The following is an 18,354-nucleotide window of genomic DNA, read 5'->3' as shown; positions in this document are numbered from 1 at the left end:
GATTTTGAAGTAAAAAATATTATATGATCAAATCGCACATATTAATAATTTCTTCGTAATTTTTTTGAGTGGATATCATTGACAGTCATGTTGAATCTTTGGTAAGATGTAACATATTGGGTCCCGATTTAAACTGTGAATTATAATCAATATTTCACCAAATTTGACACATTCAAATATCGTCATTCATCGAATGATATTTTTTGTTTTGAGAAATTATGATTTTTATTGAAAAATCCAATCAGAACATTATTTCAAAGGCATTATCACTCAATAGGTTGGACAGATCCATTCAATATTTTTTATGGATAATGAAAAGAAAACTTCAAAGATGATGAAAGATCTACAGATTCTGTTAATAACAACAATTTAAATGAAGATTTTTTGATGAAAGAAAAATTTAGAAGAAAATCCGTTGGTTTTTGAATTAAAATTTTTATGTTTTTTTAAATATTTGAAAATTATAGTTTAATTTTTGGTAATGAAACTGAAATTCACAACTCATTTGTTGATTGTTGAAACTTAATAAACACATTTTTTTAACGAATTTTCAACAATGAATCTAGGCCTCTGCGACAGACCGACATTTTTTGAACCATTCGACAAGTCGACCGACAATACAACTTTTTTTTTTGATCATTTTTTTGATAAAAAAAACGAGAAATAAATTCAATTTTTCAAATAGTCATTCAATTTTTTCATTTATTAAAATATTCTGGTGTTATTAACTGATTAATAAATAATAATTCAAAAAAAATTTAGAGACATTTTTTATGGGGTATCGACAGATCTTTGTCGAGATCAGTCGAGTGACATAGATCAGTCGAGTTGTCGCTATGTCGAATTTCTCAGATTCTTTGAAAGATGATGATCCAGAAGCAGTCACTTCCACACTTCCTATCGATCTGAAAATCTCTCTGAAAACAAAAATTAATGTGTCATTTTCATTTAAAACTCTTTTTTAAATGTGAATTCTTTATTTTTCTATTTTCATGAAAAATAGCCTTCTGTTTTTACGAAGAAATGTGAAGAGTTAAAAAATGCAAATTGTTCCTTTGTTAATCTTGTTTTGTCAAAAGTCACAATAAATGGAAATTGTGTGCATAATTTATATTTCTGTTTTTTCTATTTTAACCTATTCAAAGATTATCTTCACCCCAACAAAAGTGGAGAAGAAATCGGAAATGTGCATTTCGTGGAAAGTGAAGGAAGTATTTGGATTGCATACACACCTGTTTTAAGAGATGGATCTCTGAAAAAAGATGGCCATCATCATTATTTATGCGTCAATAGCAAATCTGGAATTGACTGTGGCTTTTCTGCAAGAAAAGGATCAAAGAAAATATCTGATCATAAATGTTCATTACTGAATAAATCAACAATGCTTTCTTTTATCAATCATCGAACAGCTCAGCAATCTTCGGAGCAAACAACATATTCAATCATGTCAACCCAACATCATCAATTCGGGGGATTATTAGAGCAATTTTTAAGATTGATCAGTCATTGCAACATCGCGTTTTTGTCTTCATATTCGGTTGAATTCAATTCCTTCATTAGAAATTTAATTCAAAAATCGCAACAAAATCCAACACTAACACCAAATATGATTTTCCCTCATTTAACATGTCGGAAACTTGCAGCATTCATGAAACAGGAAGGAATAAGGAAAAAGAAGGAAAGAAATGAAAAGATTGCAAATACGATGGTCGGAGTGATGATCGATGGAGGTGTTGTTTCAAAGAAAAAATACACAGTTGTTACAGTTATCCCTTTAGACTTCAAAGAAAAATCAATGTTCTGGTCACTGAAAAAATCTTGTTCAACAACAAGCGATTATTATGAACTGGCAGTTGAATTATCGGAGGAGATCAAAGCTGTTTCATCAGAAATCCGTTGTTTTTGTACTGATGGATTACTTCCTCAGAGGTTAGCAATGGAAAAATTATCAAATATTTGTTCAACAAGAAAGGAGACAACCCAAAGTGTTTTCGTACCCCCATTTTTTATTTACTGTTGCAATCACATCGTCAATTTGGTTCTTTCTCACTTTCTTGAAAGTGATCCATTTTTTGAGCAACTGAAAGAAAGTGTAATTCAATTTTCAAGATCATCAAGAGCAGCAGCTGTTAAGAACCCGTCAATCCCAATCTGCCCAGCGTTCGTTCAAACAAGATGGCTTTGCATTTTCAATATTTGCAATTTCATATTTAAAAACAAAGACAACGACTTATTCACGGACATTCTGAAAGATATCCAGTTAATTGAAGTTTCAAAGTTTGAACTGCTTTTACTGCCTCTTCAAACGTTACAACTGCAATTTGAAAATGAGTTAACAAAACTTGGAAATGTCTTTCCTCTTCTGCTCAAAGCATTTGCTCAGTTCTATTGGATGCTAGATTTGAAATGTTTTTCAGAAGAAAAATGGCAAAGAGGCCTGTGCAATATTATTATTAATCTATTCAATTACACTTTATCAGGTCAAAGAGGAAATATGTTTGCCTTGGCTTTTTCTCTCACTCCCATTGGAACTAAACAATACCAACAAAGTTTATTCATTAATTCGTATTCATCAGAATTTATTGAATTGAATAAAATATCAAATAAAGGAAATTCAGATTCTTTGTTGCACCCAACATCATTAAACCAAAAACACTCAAATATAAGTGATCAATCATCATCTTCATCATCCTTCGATTCAGTTTTTCAGTCATCTTCAATATGTTCTTCTTCTTCTGCTTCTCCAATCTGTGAACATGAACCATCAATTCAAAAAGATTATTCATCGAATTCAATCAACAAACTGTTTCAAACGGCTTGTGATTGTTCACCGAAAGAATCAAAAACGAGAGAAGAAAATATTTATTTTTCCGATAAACAATCAAAGTTTTTTGATCTCTTAGAACCTCCAGGGTTTTCGTCATTGACTGTTGAAGGATTTCATGATGCACTTTATCAGTACGAAAAAAGAAAAATAAATGATGAGCACACGTTATCAACGGTTTCATTTTTGCTTCAAGGAAAAAGTTTGGAACAAGAGCAGTTATCTTCGAATAAAGACTTTTCATATCACTATTTTCAAATTCTTCATTACATTGAATTATTGCAAAAAAGGAGCGAATATAAAGAATTTGATGTTACAAATCAAGACGATGACGACGACTGCGAAGACGAAGATTCAAATGACTTGTTCGAAGAAACATTTGGATTGAAAGAGGCTGAGGAATTAGAAGAAGATGATGAATTCAAAACTTCCGAATTTATCGAAAAAAAAAGAAGCTTTATTGATAAGTCGATAACCACGCGCTCAGCAAGTGATCAAGAGGATAATCTCTTATTGAATGAAAAAGATATGGAAGAAGATATGGATAAGGAAAATGATCAAACGTTAATCTTTAGTGAAGACGAAGATGTTATAGATCTTGGATCAAATGCTAGAATTTCTTACTCAAACATCAGCGATCACGAACAAAGATTACAAATTCTACAGGATATCCAAAAAGTCATTTTTAACGATTGGTTTTTGCGTTTGAAGAGCGGATTTGAAGGTTACGTCAAACAAGTGCTTTCAAATAAAAGTCGTGATCTTCAAACGCAAATAGAGGCGTTATTTACTTCATTTTTGTTGGATAGAAGGCAAGCAATAACACAAGACGATCCATTTGTTTATTACACCGAAATTGGCAAATCAAGTCTCATCACTCATATTTATTCAAACATTTGTTTTGCCTTAGTTGCTTCGCCCTGCAGCGAGGCATCATGCGAGAGAGCATTCTCCAGAATTAGAAGAATTGTTGGTGACAAACGTCATTCTTTGTCATTGGAAACTCTGAACAATTTGTTGCTGTTGTGAATCAGTCATTTCTTCAATAACAACAGAATAATCAACAGGTTTGCAACTGTTTATTTTTTGTTAAATATAATTTTCTTTTTCGAGATTCAGTTTTGTTTTTCATTATTGACAGGAAATTCAACAAAGCAATTCCAGAATGATAAACGATTTTTGATAACAAACACTTGAAACATTTCAATATCTCCAAGAGCTTTTATTATATAAATCCATCTCACATTATTTTGGCTTTTCAGAAACCGATAAACTCGTAATTCTTTTATTTATTTTGAATATTGAAGTTCACATCAAATAAAGATATGTTTGCTTTATTTTTTTGAGGTTTAAAATCGCTTAGAATGTGATTGACCTTGAGATTTTATTGTTTGCAATATGATTAACCTTATAGGTTTTTTTGAAGTGATTCAATATTTAAATGTCCAAGCATACGAACAGAAATGATTTTATCAACTCAAATTTCAAAGTATTATTCAGTATTTAATGATACACAACCGATAATAAAAAATTGAATGTGTTTTGTTCGTTATCTTGATACAAGATTGAATGCTTTATTGTTAAACAGACTTGAATTGAAAATCCAGCAATTGTTCTTGTTGGCAATGCATTCTTGAACAAACTCGTTTCAGTTTTTTTTTTTTTTTTTGCAAAATGAATCCGCTCAATTTCTATTTATTCATTTCAAATGTTGATTCATTCTGTTGATTGATATTCTTTAATTTTTCAAAGAACAAGCAATTCATATTCTGAAAGTTGTTGGTTTTATTTATTTTTCTCATAACTCGAAAAAAGGCAAGCGTAACAAATCTTATTCCTTATTCATCATCTCAAATTTTCAAAACATAATGGAACAAATATCGAAAAGTTCTAAGGCACTTTCAAAGCAGACATTTTTCATAAGTTATTCACACGATAAAACCATCATCATCTTCATCCTTCTTTTTCAAAAAAAATCTCATTCCTTAAAACTATTCAATAGGAATTTCTCTTTCTGAAAAACTTAAAGCTAAAAAATATATATATAACTCAATAATTCTCAAATTCGTTTTTGAAAAAAGTTTTATTTTGATATTAAAGATCTGTGAGCAATAAGGCTGCTTTAACTGGAATGAACGCAGATGGTGAAGTGATTACAGTTGTAAATGAACATTCATGCATTTAGACCGCGATGAGAATAATGTTGGAACAATAACTTCACATGTTGAAGAGTCGAATTTGAAGGAGCTCCGGAGGAAAGAGTGAGATTGATACTGCAAAAGCACTCGTTTGCCTGACATCGTATAAACTGAAGAGTGCTGAGCTTTACCAGCTGAAGGCGTTTTTCATAAATGAACGGGAGGGGAGAAGAAAATGATGTGGCGGCATATGTTTCTTTGAATGAATATTCACTCAATGAAGAAATGGGGATTGCTTTTCATGCGAATCTGATTATAAAAGAGTTAAACGTTTTTTGTATAAAATAGCAACAAGGATGAAAAGGCAAAGAGATGGATTTAGTAGAAATAACAGAATAAACAGAATAAACAAAAGATACAGAATATTGATCACAAAAAATCGGAAAATATTGAAGCAGAATAAGACTTTTTCAACAAAGACGAAAAAGAAATAAGTTTGTGTGGAATAAGAATAAGATGATGATGGTGATGATGATGGTGGTGATGATGATGATGACGATGATGACGATTGTGAAGCATTTTGCAAGCCAATCAAATGAAAACTTTCGCGGAAGTCATCGAATTAAAGCTCATTCGAAAAGAATTCTTCTTCTTCCTCTTCTTCTTCCTATCCTTCGTCAACATCTTCCTCTTCTTCTTCTCCCACTCCTTTTCCCTTTCCCTCTTCTTCTTCTTCTTCTTCTTCTTCTTCTTCGTTACACTCTTCTTTTTTGTAATGTTCATGTCGTCTTCATCATCTTCGTCGCTTCCTTCATCAGAACCTCTCTTCCTCTTTGATTTCTTTCGCTTCAAATGTGAATTTGTTCTTTTCATCTGCCCGCTCTTCTTCTTCTTCTTCTTTTGAGTTGCTTTCTTATCTGCATTTCCGTTTGCTGTTTTCTGCTATTGAATCTTTTTATTTGTAAAGATTTCGATTATCTTCTGCTTCTCCTTCATTTCTTATTCTTCTGATTCTATCAGAACAGAATTCATCAGATTCAATGTCCGCTCCAAAATCAGAACTTTAGATGTTTTTTGCTTTGGCGTGGTATTTTCTCTTTCTTCTCTGTTTTTTTCCCTTTCAACTGGCTCGTCTTCATTTTCCCAGTTCTTTTGTCATTCACTTAACTTTTTGATGAAAACTTGTCACTTTTTCCTTTTGGATTTCTGTCTTCTTCTGAATCTTCAATGTTCTCAGCTCCGCTTTCATTTCCTTTTGGATCTTTCACTTTCTTTTTCTTTCTCGAAGAATCCAGTTCTGCCGGCTCTTCTTCAATAAAGTCTTTTTGCTCAAGCTATTCTTTCTTCATCGCCTGCTTCAAAATCACTCAATGCGCTGGCGATATGACGCACATCTGTGACAACGACACATTCCGCTCATCGATGATCATATACCAAAGTGATACATTCATGAGCATTACAACCATCTTTTGTAAAACTAATGTGAAAGTTAGTTCTGGTTCTTGCATTGGAAGGAAATTGGCTGAAAAAACAAAAGAAGCCGTCATTTTTTGAACAATGACGCAAATTAGCAAAACAACAAACGTTGAACGCTATGATCTGTTTGCTCAAAGAACACTTGCAGCGAACCATATGACAGCTTTTTTGTTTTAAAATCGAATAAATAAAATAAGAAAAATAACAACACACTTTTTTGTCGCCTTAGAATAATAAGGGAAATATGCAGAAGTTTCAGTGCATGATCAGTCATTTCAGCAAAAAGCGAGTTAACCTCTTCTCACAACGTCTTTTCGGCTATTCAAAAATGCACTTCGACACATTGATGCTGCTTGAAATAAGCACAACTGTGAGAAAAAGAGAAACAAATGGAAGAAGAAGAGGAAAAAGATGATGATGAAATAATAAATGAAAAAAAATCGAAAAAGGAGTTTGGAAAATTTTATTTTTAGTAATTTCAACTTATATTTTTTTTTCTTCTCCTTCTTTCACACAGAAAACAATACAAAAAAAAGAAAAAAAATTTTTTTTTTCATTTTCTTTATTGTTTTGAAGAAAATGATGAAAATGAAATAGAATTCTTTTCAAAAACGATCGTAAAGCATACGAAAGTTAATTTTCTTCAGATTTTGCTGAGGAAATGTTTGAGATGAAGAGAAAGGAAGATTTGAGGAAGAAGAGGAGGAGGAAGAGGAGAGTTGGAAGAATTGCGTGGGAGAAATAAAAAAAGAAAAAGAGAAAGAGAAAGGAAGAAAGAGAAAGAACTGTTAGAAATCTTGTTGAGAGAAGGAAGAGGAGATGTGAATGAAGAAGAAGAAGAAGAAGAAAAGTCATTCAAAAACTCCATTTCATTTGGAATTGAAGAAGAATGATTTACAGAAGGAGCAGAAGAGGAAGACAAAGAGGAATCAGATGAAAGAGATAAATCAGACAAGGAAGAAGAGGAAGAGGAGGAAGAGGATGAGGAGGAGGAAGAAGAGGAGGAGGAAGAAGAGGAGGAGGAAGAAGAGGAAGAGGATAAGGAAGAAGAAGAAGATGATGAAATGTCTCCTGATTGAAGAGGGCGGAAACGCCAGAGGAACCAGGAGCTGTCAAATGGGATGGAAGAAGAAGAAGATGATGGTGATGATGATGATGATGAGGGTAAAGGCATCAGACGCACTCTGTAAATAACATTGCGATTCTTCTCTAAATAACTCTCTTTTTCTTTTCCTTCTTTCTCTTTCTCTTTCTCTTTCTCTTTCTCTCTCTTTCTCTTTCTCTTTTTCTTTTTCTTTCTCTTTCTCTTTCTCTCTCTTTCTCTTTCTCTTTCTCTTTCTCTTTCTCTTTCTCTTTCTCTTTCTCTCTCTCTTTCTCTTCCTTTTCTTCCTCCTTCTTTCTCTCTCCTTTTCTTTTCCTTCCATTCGCCCATTCATCCAAATAACATGGAACAACTGTCAAATACAAGCCAGTTGCAAAATGTCTAATGAAAAATGAGTCGCCCCACAGCAACATCCCAGTAGAGCGGGTGAAGTGGTTGAGAAGGGTGGAGAAGGGGGTGGAGCCGGAGAAGGAGGAAGAGGAAGAAGAAAAAGATGATGATGATGATGACGATGAGGATGATGATGATGATGACATTGATTGTGATGAAAGTGAAGTGATTTCAGTATTATTTGAGGAAGCTGATCTGAATTCATTGCCTCCTTCATAAACTCCTTTGAATTGTGGCTCAATCATCCAATATTTCCCCGAACTTTATCTTTTCATCCTTCCAGAAACAATTTTTCTGCCGGCAAAATTTAAATAATTACCATAACTTTTATAATTATTATTTTCCTGTGTAATTGCAGCCAGAGGTCTCAAAAAGGGAATAGACGAATGAGAGGCAGTGACTAAGCGGGGTTCGTCAGAAGACAGAAGAGGTGACGAATTTGAGGCTAATTTGCGGCTGAGGATGGAGCCTTGCACCAAAACACGCATAAAGCGGAGGAGAAGAATCATCCGGCGCACCTGCTGGGAGAAGAGGGATCTGCGGACTGGAGATGAGAGAGAGAGAGAGAGAGAAAGAGAAAGAGAGAGAGAGAGATAGAGAGTGATAGAAGGCACTTGCGATATGAAAGATGGAGTTGTGGAGTGTAATGTGAGATGCTTTGATGAAGTGGTACGAAATGGAAATTGAGTGTCAATGGAAGATGGCCATGTTGAAGCGGGCGGAAGCAAAGGAACTGGTGAAATGGAAGAGGAAGAAGAAGATGATGATGAATAGAACAATTCTTATTCATGAGAAAAATTTCTTCTAGCATTTTAAATAACAACGTTAAAATTATCACTTTGAATCAAATCCACATCAGCAGCAAAGATATCAAAAAAAATTCCATTCCAAACCATTGCATTTAATATTGTATAACAATCTTTTTGATTCCTTTCATCTATCTTCTCCAGTTTTTTCATGAATTTCTTATTTGTTTTCAAAATACATAATATATTATTATTATGGTAATAACATTAAAAAAAAGAAAAGAAAAAGAAAAAAGAAAAGAAAAAGAAAAAAGAAAAAGAAAAACAGTGAAAAAAAGGAAAGTCAGATATATTCATGAATTGCAAAATTAGGTAAAAAACAATCATTTCAAAATTTTCGACAAATGAATAATTTCTCGACCGACAAATTGCACTCAAAAAAAGTGAGTCGCAGAGGCCTAAATGAATCATTTTTTTTTAATAATTCAAGATGATTTCTATGAAAATTTTCGGACCCAATAAGTTAAACTTTTCCGAATCTTTTTGTAGAAATTATTTTTATTGCTCGGTGCAATGTAATCGTTTTTTTTTTTTTTTTTTTTTTTTTTTTTTTTTTTTTTTACTTTTTTTTTTTTTATTAACACATTCTAATTAATTAATTGATTTTTTATGTGAGAAATGTTTCACAATGACAATCAGGAAAGAATCATTATAAGAAAACAACATCTCAAAAAACTTCTTCTCATTGTTATAAATGAAAATACTTTTCTCATTTGATAGTAAATCACAAGAAATTATTGTATTTGATGAGTGATTATTGTTTTCATAAAAAAAACTAAATAATCAATTTGAATATCATGTAAAGATTTCAAATGACCAAGATAATCTCGATGAATAGAAGAACAAAGTATATGATAACTTAACGTGGTCATTGAAAAGTTCAAAAAATACAAAAATTTTAACACAAGACTGTTTACAAATATATATTTAATGCGTTTGGTGTCGAATATTTGATATTCAATAATGTGTTTAGTGAATATACAGATATCGCACAAAATACCGGACAAGATCGATTTCACAATAACCACAAGAGGAATAATTCTGGAAATTTTCCACAAAATATATCTCACCAATCCAAACTCATTTGAAAAACAAAACTTTAAAAAACTTCCTTGTTTATGTTCAGAAAAATTTTAATATTAAAACCTCGGAGAAACACAAATACATTTTTCTCCGAGATCTCAAAAATTAATTTTTACTGAGCACAAATGAAGCTGTCCTGAAATTCTTGTATGTCATGTGAGTTTGGATTGGTGAGATATATTTTGAGGAAAATAGTCAGAATTATTCCTCTTGTGGTTATTGTGAAATCGATCTTGTCCGGTATTTTGTGCGATATCTGTAAATGGGATAAAAATTTTTTCATTTATGAAAGAAACAACGATTTGTTCCAAACTTTTTCTCCAACATTATCATTATAAGTCTTTCATTCCCATGTCAAATAAATACAGAAAGATTCTAAAATTGAGAAAAATATTTGTTTGAGTTGAATGGAACAAAATTCATAAACCAAAATATTTCGTCCCAAATTTAAACAAAAATATTTAAATTTTTGAGTGTGATCAAACTTGTGCACAAATAGTTTGAAATTCAATAAATAATTATACAAATATAAAAATATCTCTTTTTTAAATTATTCAAAAATAACAGTTTTTAAAACGAGATGAGAAGATAAATGATACAAAAGATGAATAATTAACTATTATGAATATAACAAGGGATAACGACGAAACATGGAATTTGTAAATGGAGGTGATGCATCATCGTTTGAGGATGATAAACAATTTTGATATGATCTTTTTCACAAGCAACTTTCTATATAAAATAGTTATGGTAAAAGGAGATGATAGTGGAACATGAATTTTTCAAAATCTGCATAAAAAATGGAAATAATATTGTGTAAGAATCATTTATAAATTAATAAAAATTTGAGATCATCAATCATCATAATTTCTTTTTTTCAAATAAAACATTTTGATCTGACCCAGTATTTTTTTAATAATTTGGGTTAAAATTCTAAAATAATCTCTCCATTAACAGATTGGTTTAGGTTCTAGGGTTAACGTAACAAATCTTGGGTTTCGGGTTTGTTCCGTTTCTTCTTTTTAGGGTCAGCACTCAAAAATTACATGAAATTTTATTGATCTTTCCCATAAATATAAAGAATCCTTGATTATTATTTATCAAACAATATGATGATCTCAAATTCTAATTAATAAATAAATGATTCTTATAAGCCTTTGTGACTTAAGATGAAATTTTGTTTCAAGTCAGTCACTGACTTATTGATAATTGATCAAAAAAGATCAACAGATTATGATCATTCCATTACCATAATATAGAGAGAAAAATATATAAAGAAGATTTCTCTTCGCTAATACTGTGATATGAATTCAAAATTAGCATTATATCATATTCAATTTTAACATTTTTGTCTTTTTACTTCTTAAAACTGTTGATTTCTAGCCATTTTGTACAAACTGACAATTTGTTTTTATTTCATTGTTTTCATTTCATCCGTTTGATAATTCATTCTGATTTTTTAAATGCTTTCTTTCTTTTAAACAAACTTCTTTGTTGTGTAACATTTGAAAAAACTGCTAATCTTGGAATACTTTTTTTTATGATATTTAAGATTGAGAAAAATTCAACATTTCATTGCTTATTGTTGTTGGACAACATTCAAAAACAAAAGCATGTGGAACAATAAAAGAATTTTTGATTAAAAAATTAAATGTTTTGTCCATTTTCCCGCAGAAATGCTCTTTTATTATCAATTCAAAATGGCACTTATATCTCTTTTATGAGACGCAATCTTCTTTAATAATCTTTATTGTTTTCGCTAATCCATCTGTTTTTATTTTCATTTTTCATCTGCTAGTTTCAATTTATCGTTCAAAGAAATTCAGCTCCTTCTTGTTCCATAGCTCAAAAATGATCGGCTTTTTGAACAAATCGACATCTTTTTTCAAATGAAAATATTATCTTAGCATTTCATAAGGAGCTGCCAACATGTTATATAACTTTTCTCAAAGAAGATTCATTTGGCTGCCTATGTGAAGCAGAAGTCTCTTTGTTCAGCATCTTTTGTATTCTTTATCAACTTTCCCATTCTGGAGGCGGAGAAGCGAAGATAAAAAGGAGGCAGGAGATGATAAAACATTGTCATCTTCATCTGAGCCTGTAATTGACCCTTCGGATGCCTCTGTGGTTGTGGCGTCATACTAGTCTGCAGCAGAGATGGATGATATTGAGAAGTGGCTTTGGATTGTGGTGCCAGAGGCAGCTGGGGAGTATATTAATCAAAAGAAGTCGTTTCTGAGAGCGCTGCAGACGTTTCGAGGGATATGGCGCTTCACAGCTGGCTGTGCTGAATGGGGGTGTTGTGTGTGCATACGATGTGGTTCTTTCAGAGATGCTTTCAGTTCCGCTGGTGGTGCCGCTCCACTCACTTGCAGCATCAGTGAGAAAGAAGTTGGGGAGCAAGTTGATCTTAGTTTAGGAAGATGTGAATGAGTTCACAGCGATCAACGATTTGTTTGTTCGTTCGCTGCTGCCATCAGAAATAATGAGGCTGGTGTCGCTATCTCCTCAGTCAAGGCATGTGGATATGAAGCTGGACGATGAAGTGATGTGGGGAGGGGTTGCAGCGTGTGAAGTGGGGGAGATTGTGGAGAAGGGTCTGGATGTGGCGGGGCTGAGGATGGAGGATGTGGCTCTCTCACCAGCAGCGATTGTGCTGGTTGTGCTGAAGGAGCGGGAAGAAGCAGAGGAAGGAGAAAGGGGAGGCAAAGAGGGAGAAAAAGAGGGAGAAAAAGAGGGAGAAAAAGAGGGAAAGGAAGATGGAGGAAGAGAGGAGGGCGATTGGAATGAGGCAAAAGGCGTGTATCCAACAACATACAGAGAGTTTGTGGAGAGAATCAAAGAGAACAAGGGGAAGCTGGAAGACGCGATGGAGCTGCTGGTTGTAAAGGCGCTTGGGATGAGTGGGCTGAGGTTTGTGAAGGCGGAGAAATGGAAAGAGATTTTTTCAGAGAGGAGCCTTTCACAAATGCTGAACAAAGCTTTCATTTTGCGTGCCTGTTGTGCAACATTGGAATACGCGAGAAATAAGAATGTTACAGCAGGAAAAGAATTTGAGTGTTTGAGTATTTCTTCAGTGAAAAGTCAAATTGAAATAACTGAAGATGTGGAGCAGTAGAAAATATCAGTTGATCATTTGACAGTAATTGAAGAAAAAGGCAAATTCGATGAAGAAGTTGGGCAAGAAAGTTGTTTGTTTTGTGCTGAGTGGAAAGAATAAGAAGAATTAGAAGAAGAAGAGGAGGAGGAAAAAGAAGAGGAAGAAGAGTGAGAAGAAGAAGAGGAGGAGGAGGAAGAAGACAAAAAGGAATTAGAAGGAGAAGAAAAAGAAAGAACAGATTTAACATCGATGAAGGTAAAGAAGCTGTTGCAGAGAGAAAGAGGAGAGCTGACTTGAATCAACATGTTCATCTTTGCCGGCTCAGCAGACGGAGAAAAAAAAAGTTTTTTATATTTGTATGGCAAATTAGCTTCATCATCATCAGCATCAGTTAAAAACGCATTTTCTGAAACAGAATGAGGAAGGAATTTCAAGTTATTAACGATGGAGGTGGGGAAGAAAAGAAGCATAAGGCCATTGCAAAAAGGAAGAATATCAGCCAAAGTGAAGAGAGGAGGAAGAAAACCCTGGAGAGTGTGGGAGATGTGGAGCTGGACGAAAGAAGAGAGAGGGAAGAGAGAGAGAGAGAGAGAGGAAGAGGCAGCGCAGATAGAAGGGAGCTGGGGGAGGTGGGGATTGGAGTTGTCATGGGAAGATGAGGAAGAAGAGGAAGAATTAGCTTGAGCTGCATCTTCCACCACTACATTGACCATTGTTTTGAGATATTCAAACACTTTGTTGATGACTAGACTCTCTGGCTGTTTTGAAGAAGATGAAATCTCATCATTGAATGCAACATCACAAGGGAGAAGGGGAGGGGCGACGAGGAAAGCTGCTAAAAGGAAAGAGGAGAGGGAGAAGAGGAACCAGAATACGAAGCTGAGACATGATTTCACAAAGGACTTGAAAGAGAGAGAGATGAATTTGAAGGACAAGTCTGTTGCTGCTTCGAAGAGATCGGTGCGAGTGGCTGGGAAGTTGTGGTGGAGGAGGTGATTGTTGGAGAAAGAGGAAGAGGAAGAGGAAGAAGAGGAGAAAGAAGAAGAGGAGGAAGAAGAAGAAGGAGAAGGAGAAAGAGAAGAGTTATTATTATTGCTACAACCACTCAAACACCATACGGCATAATATCTGAGAGTTTTGTGTGATTGATCAAACATCTGCATAAAGGATGAATTCAAAACTTCATCATCTTCTGATTAATTAGCAATGGACAACACGAATGGCAGCAGAGCCACGTAAATTCTGCTGACTTCAGCAACATCTGCATGTTTCTGTGTGGACAATGCTTCGATTGTCAGAAGAGAAGAAGTGAGGAAAACAATGGAGAAATCAACAGCTTTTGCTAAATATACGAAGGAGTTAGCATCCACACCCAGTGAAGATGTGCTGCTTCGTTTGCTCTCCTTTTTCTTCTTCGCATCGGAAGAAGAAGAAGAGAAAAGAGAAAAAGGAGGAGGAGGAGGAGGAGATTAAAATTGAAGTGGATTGTTCAAAGAAAATAGTTTTATTGTTATTTCTATTTATTGTGTTCATTTCATAATTGTTCTTATGAAAAAGATAATGTATTTTTTTTCCTTATTTATTGAGATTTATTTGAAAGTTTCATTAAATGAAATGTGTCTAAAAATACTTAGATGAACAAAATTGCAAAAAATGAATAAAGAAAAACTAAATTAAAAGCAATGCGTTGAGAGTGTTGAATGAAAGAGAGTGTCTGTTGTCTCCAGTTATTCTTTTCATCCTCGAGAAAATTCGTTCACAGCTTGCTTCGCTGCACGGTGATGAAACAAAAGAAAAACAAATATTCGAATATATGGTGTGATTGAAACTTTTCTTAGATAAATTTACATAATAGATTTGAGCATTATCTTCCACAACAGAACTTGGCGATGCACTCATCTCACTTTGGTATATCTTCAGACACAACTCTTTCAGCTTTTGATCTTCTTTAAATAAAACTGAGTTTATTAATATTTCAAACCTTCTTTCCATCCTATTGGACCAATCTGAGGTGATGCATGAAGATATATTGAGGCACATTTCGTCTTCTTTGTCAGTCGAAGATGGTGAGATGATATCGAAAACTTTGCTTGCAAAAAGCAATTCAACTTCATCATCTTCCGATTCAATTGCAACATTTGAAGATTCATTCGTGTCGGAAAATGAGTCAGATGATCTTGATGATGATGTTAAAAAATATGATGAACAAGACGAAGATAATGATGGAGATGATGATGATGAAGATGATGAAGATGAAGATGGAGATCTCATGACTGAATCAAAAATATTAGCTGCTTGAAAATCAGGATCTTTCAAATCTCTTTCTGCCAACAAAATTCCAAGAGGGTCTTCTTCAAAATCATCCGATTCGTTTTCAAATTCCTCCATTGTTTTTGGTTCTTCTTGCTGTGGTGTTTCACATTTTTCGACTGTATCTGCAATTCGAAGGAGTTTGATAATTTCTGCACAGACGTCATCAAGTTTCTTATCTTCAAACATATCATCAAAGCAATTGAGGTTCTGAGACATTGTGAAAAAGCTGACCTGTTCATCTCTAACAGATGAATGAAACCTTTCCAAAGCAAGATTGAAACTATCATTTGATAAATAGAAATTATGTGTCATAGAAATTGGAGAGAAAGTATTAATTAGAAAAGGAGAAGAAATATCACTAAGTTGATTTTTATCCAAACTGGAAGAAGAACAATTGGATATATTTGATTGCAATGAAAATGAAAAAGAAGAATTTGTTGAGTTGAAAAAATCTGAGTGTGATGAAATTTCCTTTTGTTGTGTAAACGAGGAATATCTCATTCGAACTAATCTATTGTCTTCATTAATATGACCTTGTTGAAGAATTGTTTTTTCCGAATTTGAATGCTCACTGATTGAATGGAGAGGATGTTCTGCTCCTCCTTTTGAATCCAATTCTTCTATTACGTGTTTTGCTTCAATAAATGAATTTGTAAATTCATTTCTAATGAACTTTTGAATTCCAACTGGTGTTAAAGCGTGTGCCAGTGATATCATTTCACCTGTTTTTCCAAATAAAAAATGGTTATGCATAAGAACAAGAATATTAGTAATTGCATTTTGCCAATTTGAAGATCTGAATCTTTGGAAGGATTTGATTCCATATAAAATTCCAATCGTTTGAAGGATCATAGGGAAAATTTCACCAAGTTTTGTTTGATCGTTTTCCAAAAAAAGTTGAAGCCTATGAATAGGAAATAACAATAATTCCATCAATACTGAATTTAACACTTTATCTGAAGAAATCAACGAATGTTTTAAAATGTCCTCGCAGTTTTTCCTTATAAATGAGCAAATTGGGTACAAACAAAGCCATCTCGTTTGAACAAATGAAGGACATTTTTGCTTTAGTAACTTTCTGATTGCCGAAGAATGGGCATATTTTGCAAAATATGTAAGATCATTCAATATTTGTCTAAGAAAATCAATTTTAGTGAAAGCTTTTGTTATGACTAAATTTAAAAGATGGTTAGAACAATAAATAAAAAATGGAGCAACTTTAATTTTTGATAGCAAAGATTCTTCATATTCTTCAAGTGATGTTGAGAAGTTTTCCAGTGCTTTTTTCTGAGGTTTTAAACCATCTGAACAGAAACACCTAACACTTGTATGTAATGATTCCAATTCTTTTATTATGATCCAGGCTAATTTTCTATAGTGACTAGCATTGAAACAAGGAGGATAAACTTTCCAAAAAAAAGTCGTAGTTTCTAGTGACAGAGGAGCAATTGTAACAACGGTACATTTTTGTCCTCCAACTATTCCACCATCCATCATTACGCAAATGCATTTTCCGAATAATTCTTTCGCCCTCTTTTCTTTTGCGATTTCACTTTGAAAAATAATCAAGCTGCTTAATTTTCTTCTAGTTAAATATGGGAATATTTTTGTGGGATGTTTGTCTGGATTTTCTTGAGAAATTTTTATTAAGGCAGTTATGAAATTGTTAAATTCTTTCGACGATGCAGAAGCTATGGAAATGTTGCAATGACTCACAATTTGCGCAAATAGAAATTCCAAATTTGTGCTTGTGTAGTTAATTGAATTATCAAATTTTTTTGTTGGATCATCACGATTTTTAATCACAGAAGAAAATTGTTTGAAACTTGTGATATTTTGTGTTAGTAAAATTGAACAATGATGATTTTTGATTCCAGCATAATTTTTTCTTCCACTGACACCGCAAACTGCATCTCCTCTTGCATTTGGACAAAGGTATTGTTTGTGATATTCCCTAACTGGCGCTCCGCATTCGTTTGATGGGATGTAAGATATCCATAATTTTTCGTTAACAACTTCCAATGTGACTTTTGTTAAAAACTCATTTTCTTTAACAGGATGTTTGTAAACTTTGAATGATTTTTATCGTAAATCAAAATAAAAGATATTCACAAGCAAACCTGCTCCTTTTTCATTTCGTTCCATCAGAGTGAGATTCAAAAAGTTGCATCCGTATTTTTTTAATTCATCGAGTTTTCTCAAATAACTCATAGCCTAATAAAAAAATGTTATACAAAAAATGCAAGATAAAAAACAATAAAACAATTTTCGAATCTGTTAGTGCATCTTGAAACTCTTTGATTAGTGAATCCTTGTTTAAAATGATGGGCCCTGACATGACTTTTTTGACTGAGACACAAAAAGATCAACAAGTCACTGACTTGGAAATTCCCTAATTGTTGATCTGGTCATTTCCCATCATTAACAAAATATTCAAATTAATTTTTTTCCATGAAGTTATGATTTGGATATTTGAAATTCAAAAAAATATTATGAGTGAAAAAATTTTCAAACTGAATAAAATATATTCCAAATAAAAAAAATATTGCTTTGACTCAAAAAAATGAAAAAGTCAGTCAGAATCGAAATTTTTATCATTAAAAGTCAGTAAGTCACAAAGGCTTAGATTCTTATACTATTTTATGTCCGTTAATAATAAAAATTTTGAAAAATTCGAGTTCCCCGATAAAAAACATTTACCATAGTTATTTCAATATCATTTTTTCCCCCATTCCATTTGAAAATAGGTTCCATTTTGAAAAATTTTTAATAATAATAAAACAAAAAAACCAATATTATGGAATTTTTTGGAAAAAAAAATGTATTTTTCTGAAAACAAAAGATTGCTCAATTTTTCGGAGCTGACTTCTTTAAATTTATCACATTATTGACTATTATGAAAAAAAATCCTATTAAAAACAAAATTTGAGCGACTTCGTTAAGTTATAATTAGCCAAGAACATGAAGAATATGAAAGAAGGAATGAAAGGAAATGAAGATTTTCAAGAAATAGTTGAAAATAACTTTTTGATGTAGAAAAATCGGAGAAAACGAAAATTCAGCGAAAATTGCTTTTTTTTTTATTGATAGTTCTGAGGATAAAGAAAATAAGAAAAATAAAG

General features: G+C 32.8%; 4 protein-coding genes across 4 annotated transcripts; all 4 read left to right on the top strand.

The window, feature by feature from the left end:
- Positions 1-7,924: 7,924 nt before the first annotated feature.
- Positions 7,925-8,149, top strand: MONOS_10470 (uncharacterized protein; the record flags this gene model as incomplete). Its single annotated transcript, XM_067862923.1, has 1 exon — positions 7,925-8,149. One exon carries the CDS (start codon positions 7,925-7,927, stop codon positions 8,147-8,149), a length of 225 nt encoding a protein of 74 aa, XP_067731077.1.
- Positions 8,150-11,976: 3,827 nt separating this feature from the next.
- On the top strand, positions 11,977-12,252 carry MONOS_10471 (uncharacterized protein; the record flags this gene model as incomplete). The annotated part of the gene is made up of 1 exon (XM_067862924.1): positions 11,977-12,252. One exon carries the CDS (start codon positions 11,977-11,979, stop codon positions 12,250-12,252), a length of 276 nt encoding a protein of 91 aa, XP_067731076.1.
- A 52-nt stretch (positions 12,253-12,304) lies between these two features.
- Positions 12,305-12,937, top strand: MONOS_10472 (uncharacterized protein; the record flags this gene model as incomplete). The annotated part of the gene is made up of 1 exon (XM_067862925.1): positions 12,305-12,937. The coding sequence occupies one exon, from the start codon at positions 12,305-12,307 to the stop codon at positions 12,935-12,937; it is 633 nt and encodes a 210-aa protein (XP_067731075.1).
- Positions 12,938-13,335: 398 nt separating this feature from the next.
- MONOS_17288 (uncharacterized protein) lies at positions 13,336-13,578 on the top strand (the record flags this gene model as incomplete). Its single annotated transcript, XM_067870193.1, has 1 exon — positions 13,336-13,578. The coding sequence occupies one exon, from the start codon at positions 13,336-13,338 to the stop codon at positions 13,576-13,578; it is 243 nt and encodes an 80-aa protein (XP_067731074.1).
- Positions 13,579-18,354: the final 4,776 nt, after the last annotated feature.

This window comes from Monocercomonoides exilis (genome assembly GCF_001643675.1).
Source record: "Monocercomonoides exilis strain PA203 chromosome Unknown scaffold12-1864167, whole genome shotgun sequence".
Taxonomy (NCBI): Eukaryota; Preaxostyla; order Oxymonadida; family Polymastigidae; genus Monocercomonoides; species Monocercomonoides exilis.
The sequence above is the reverse complement of the archived record's forward strand: the minus strand, read 5'-3'. Positions and strand labels throughout refer to the sequence as shown.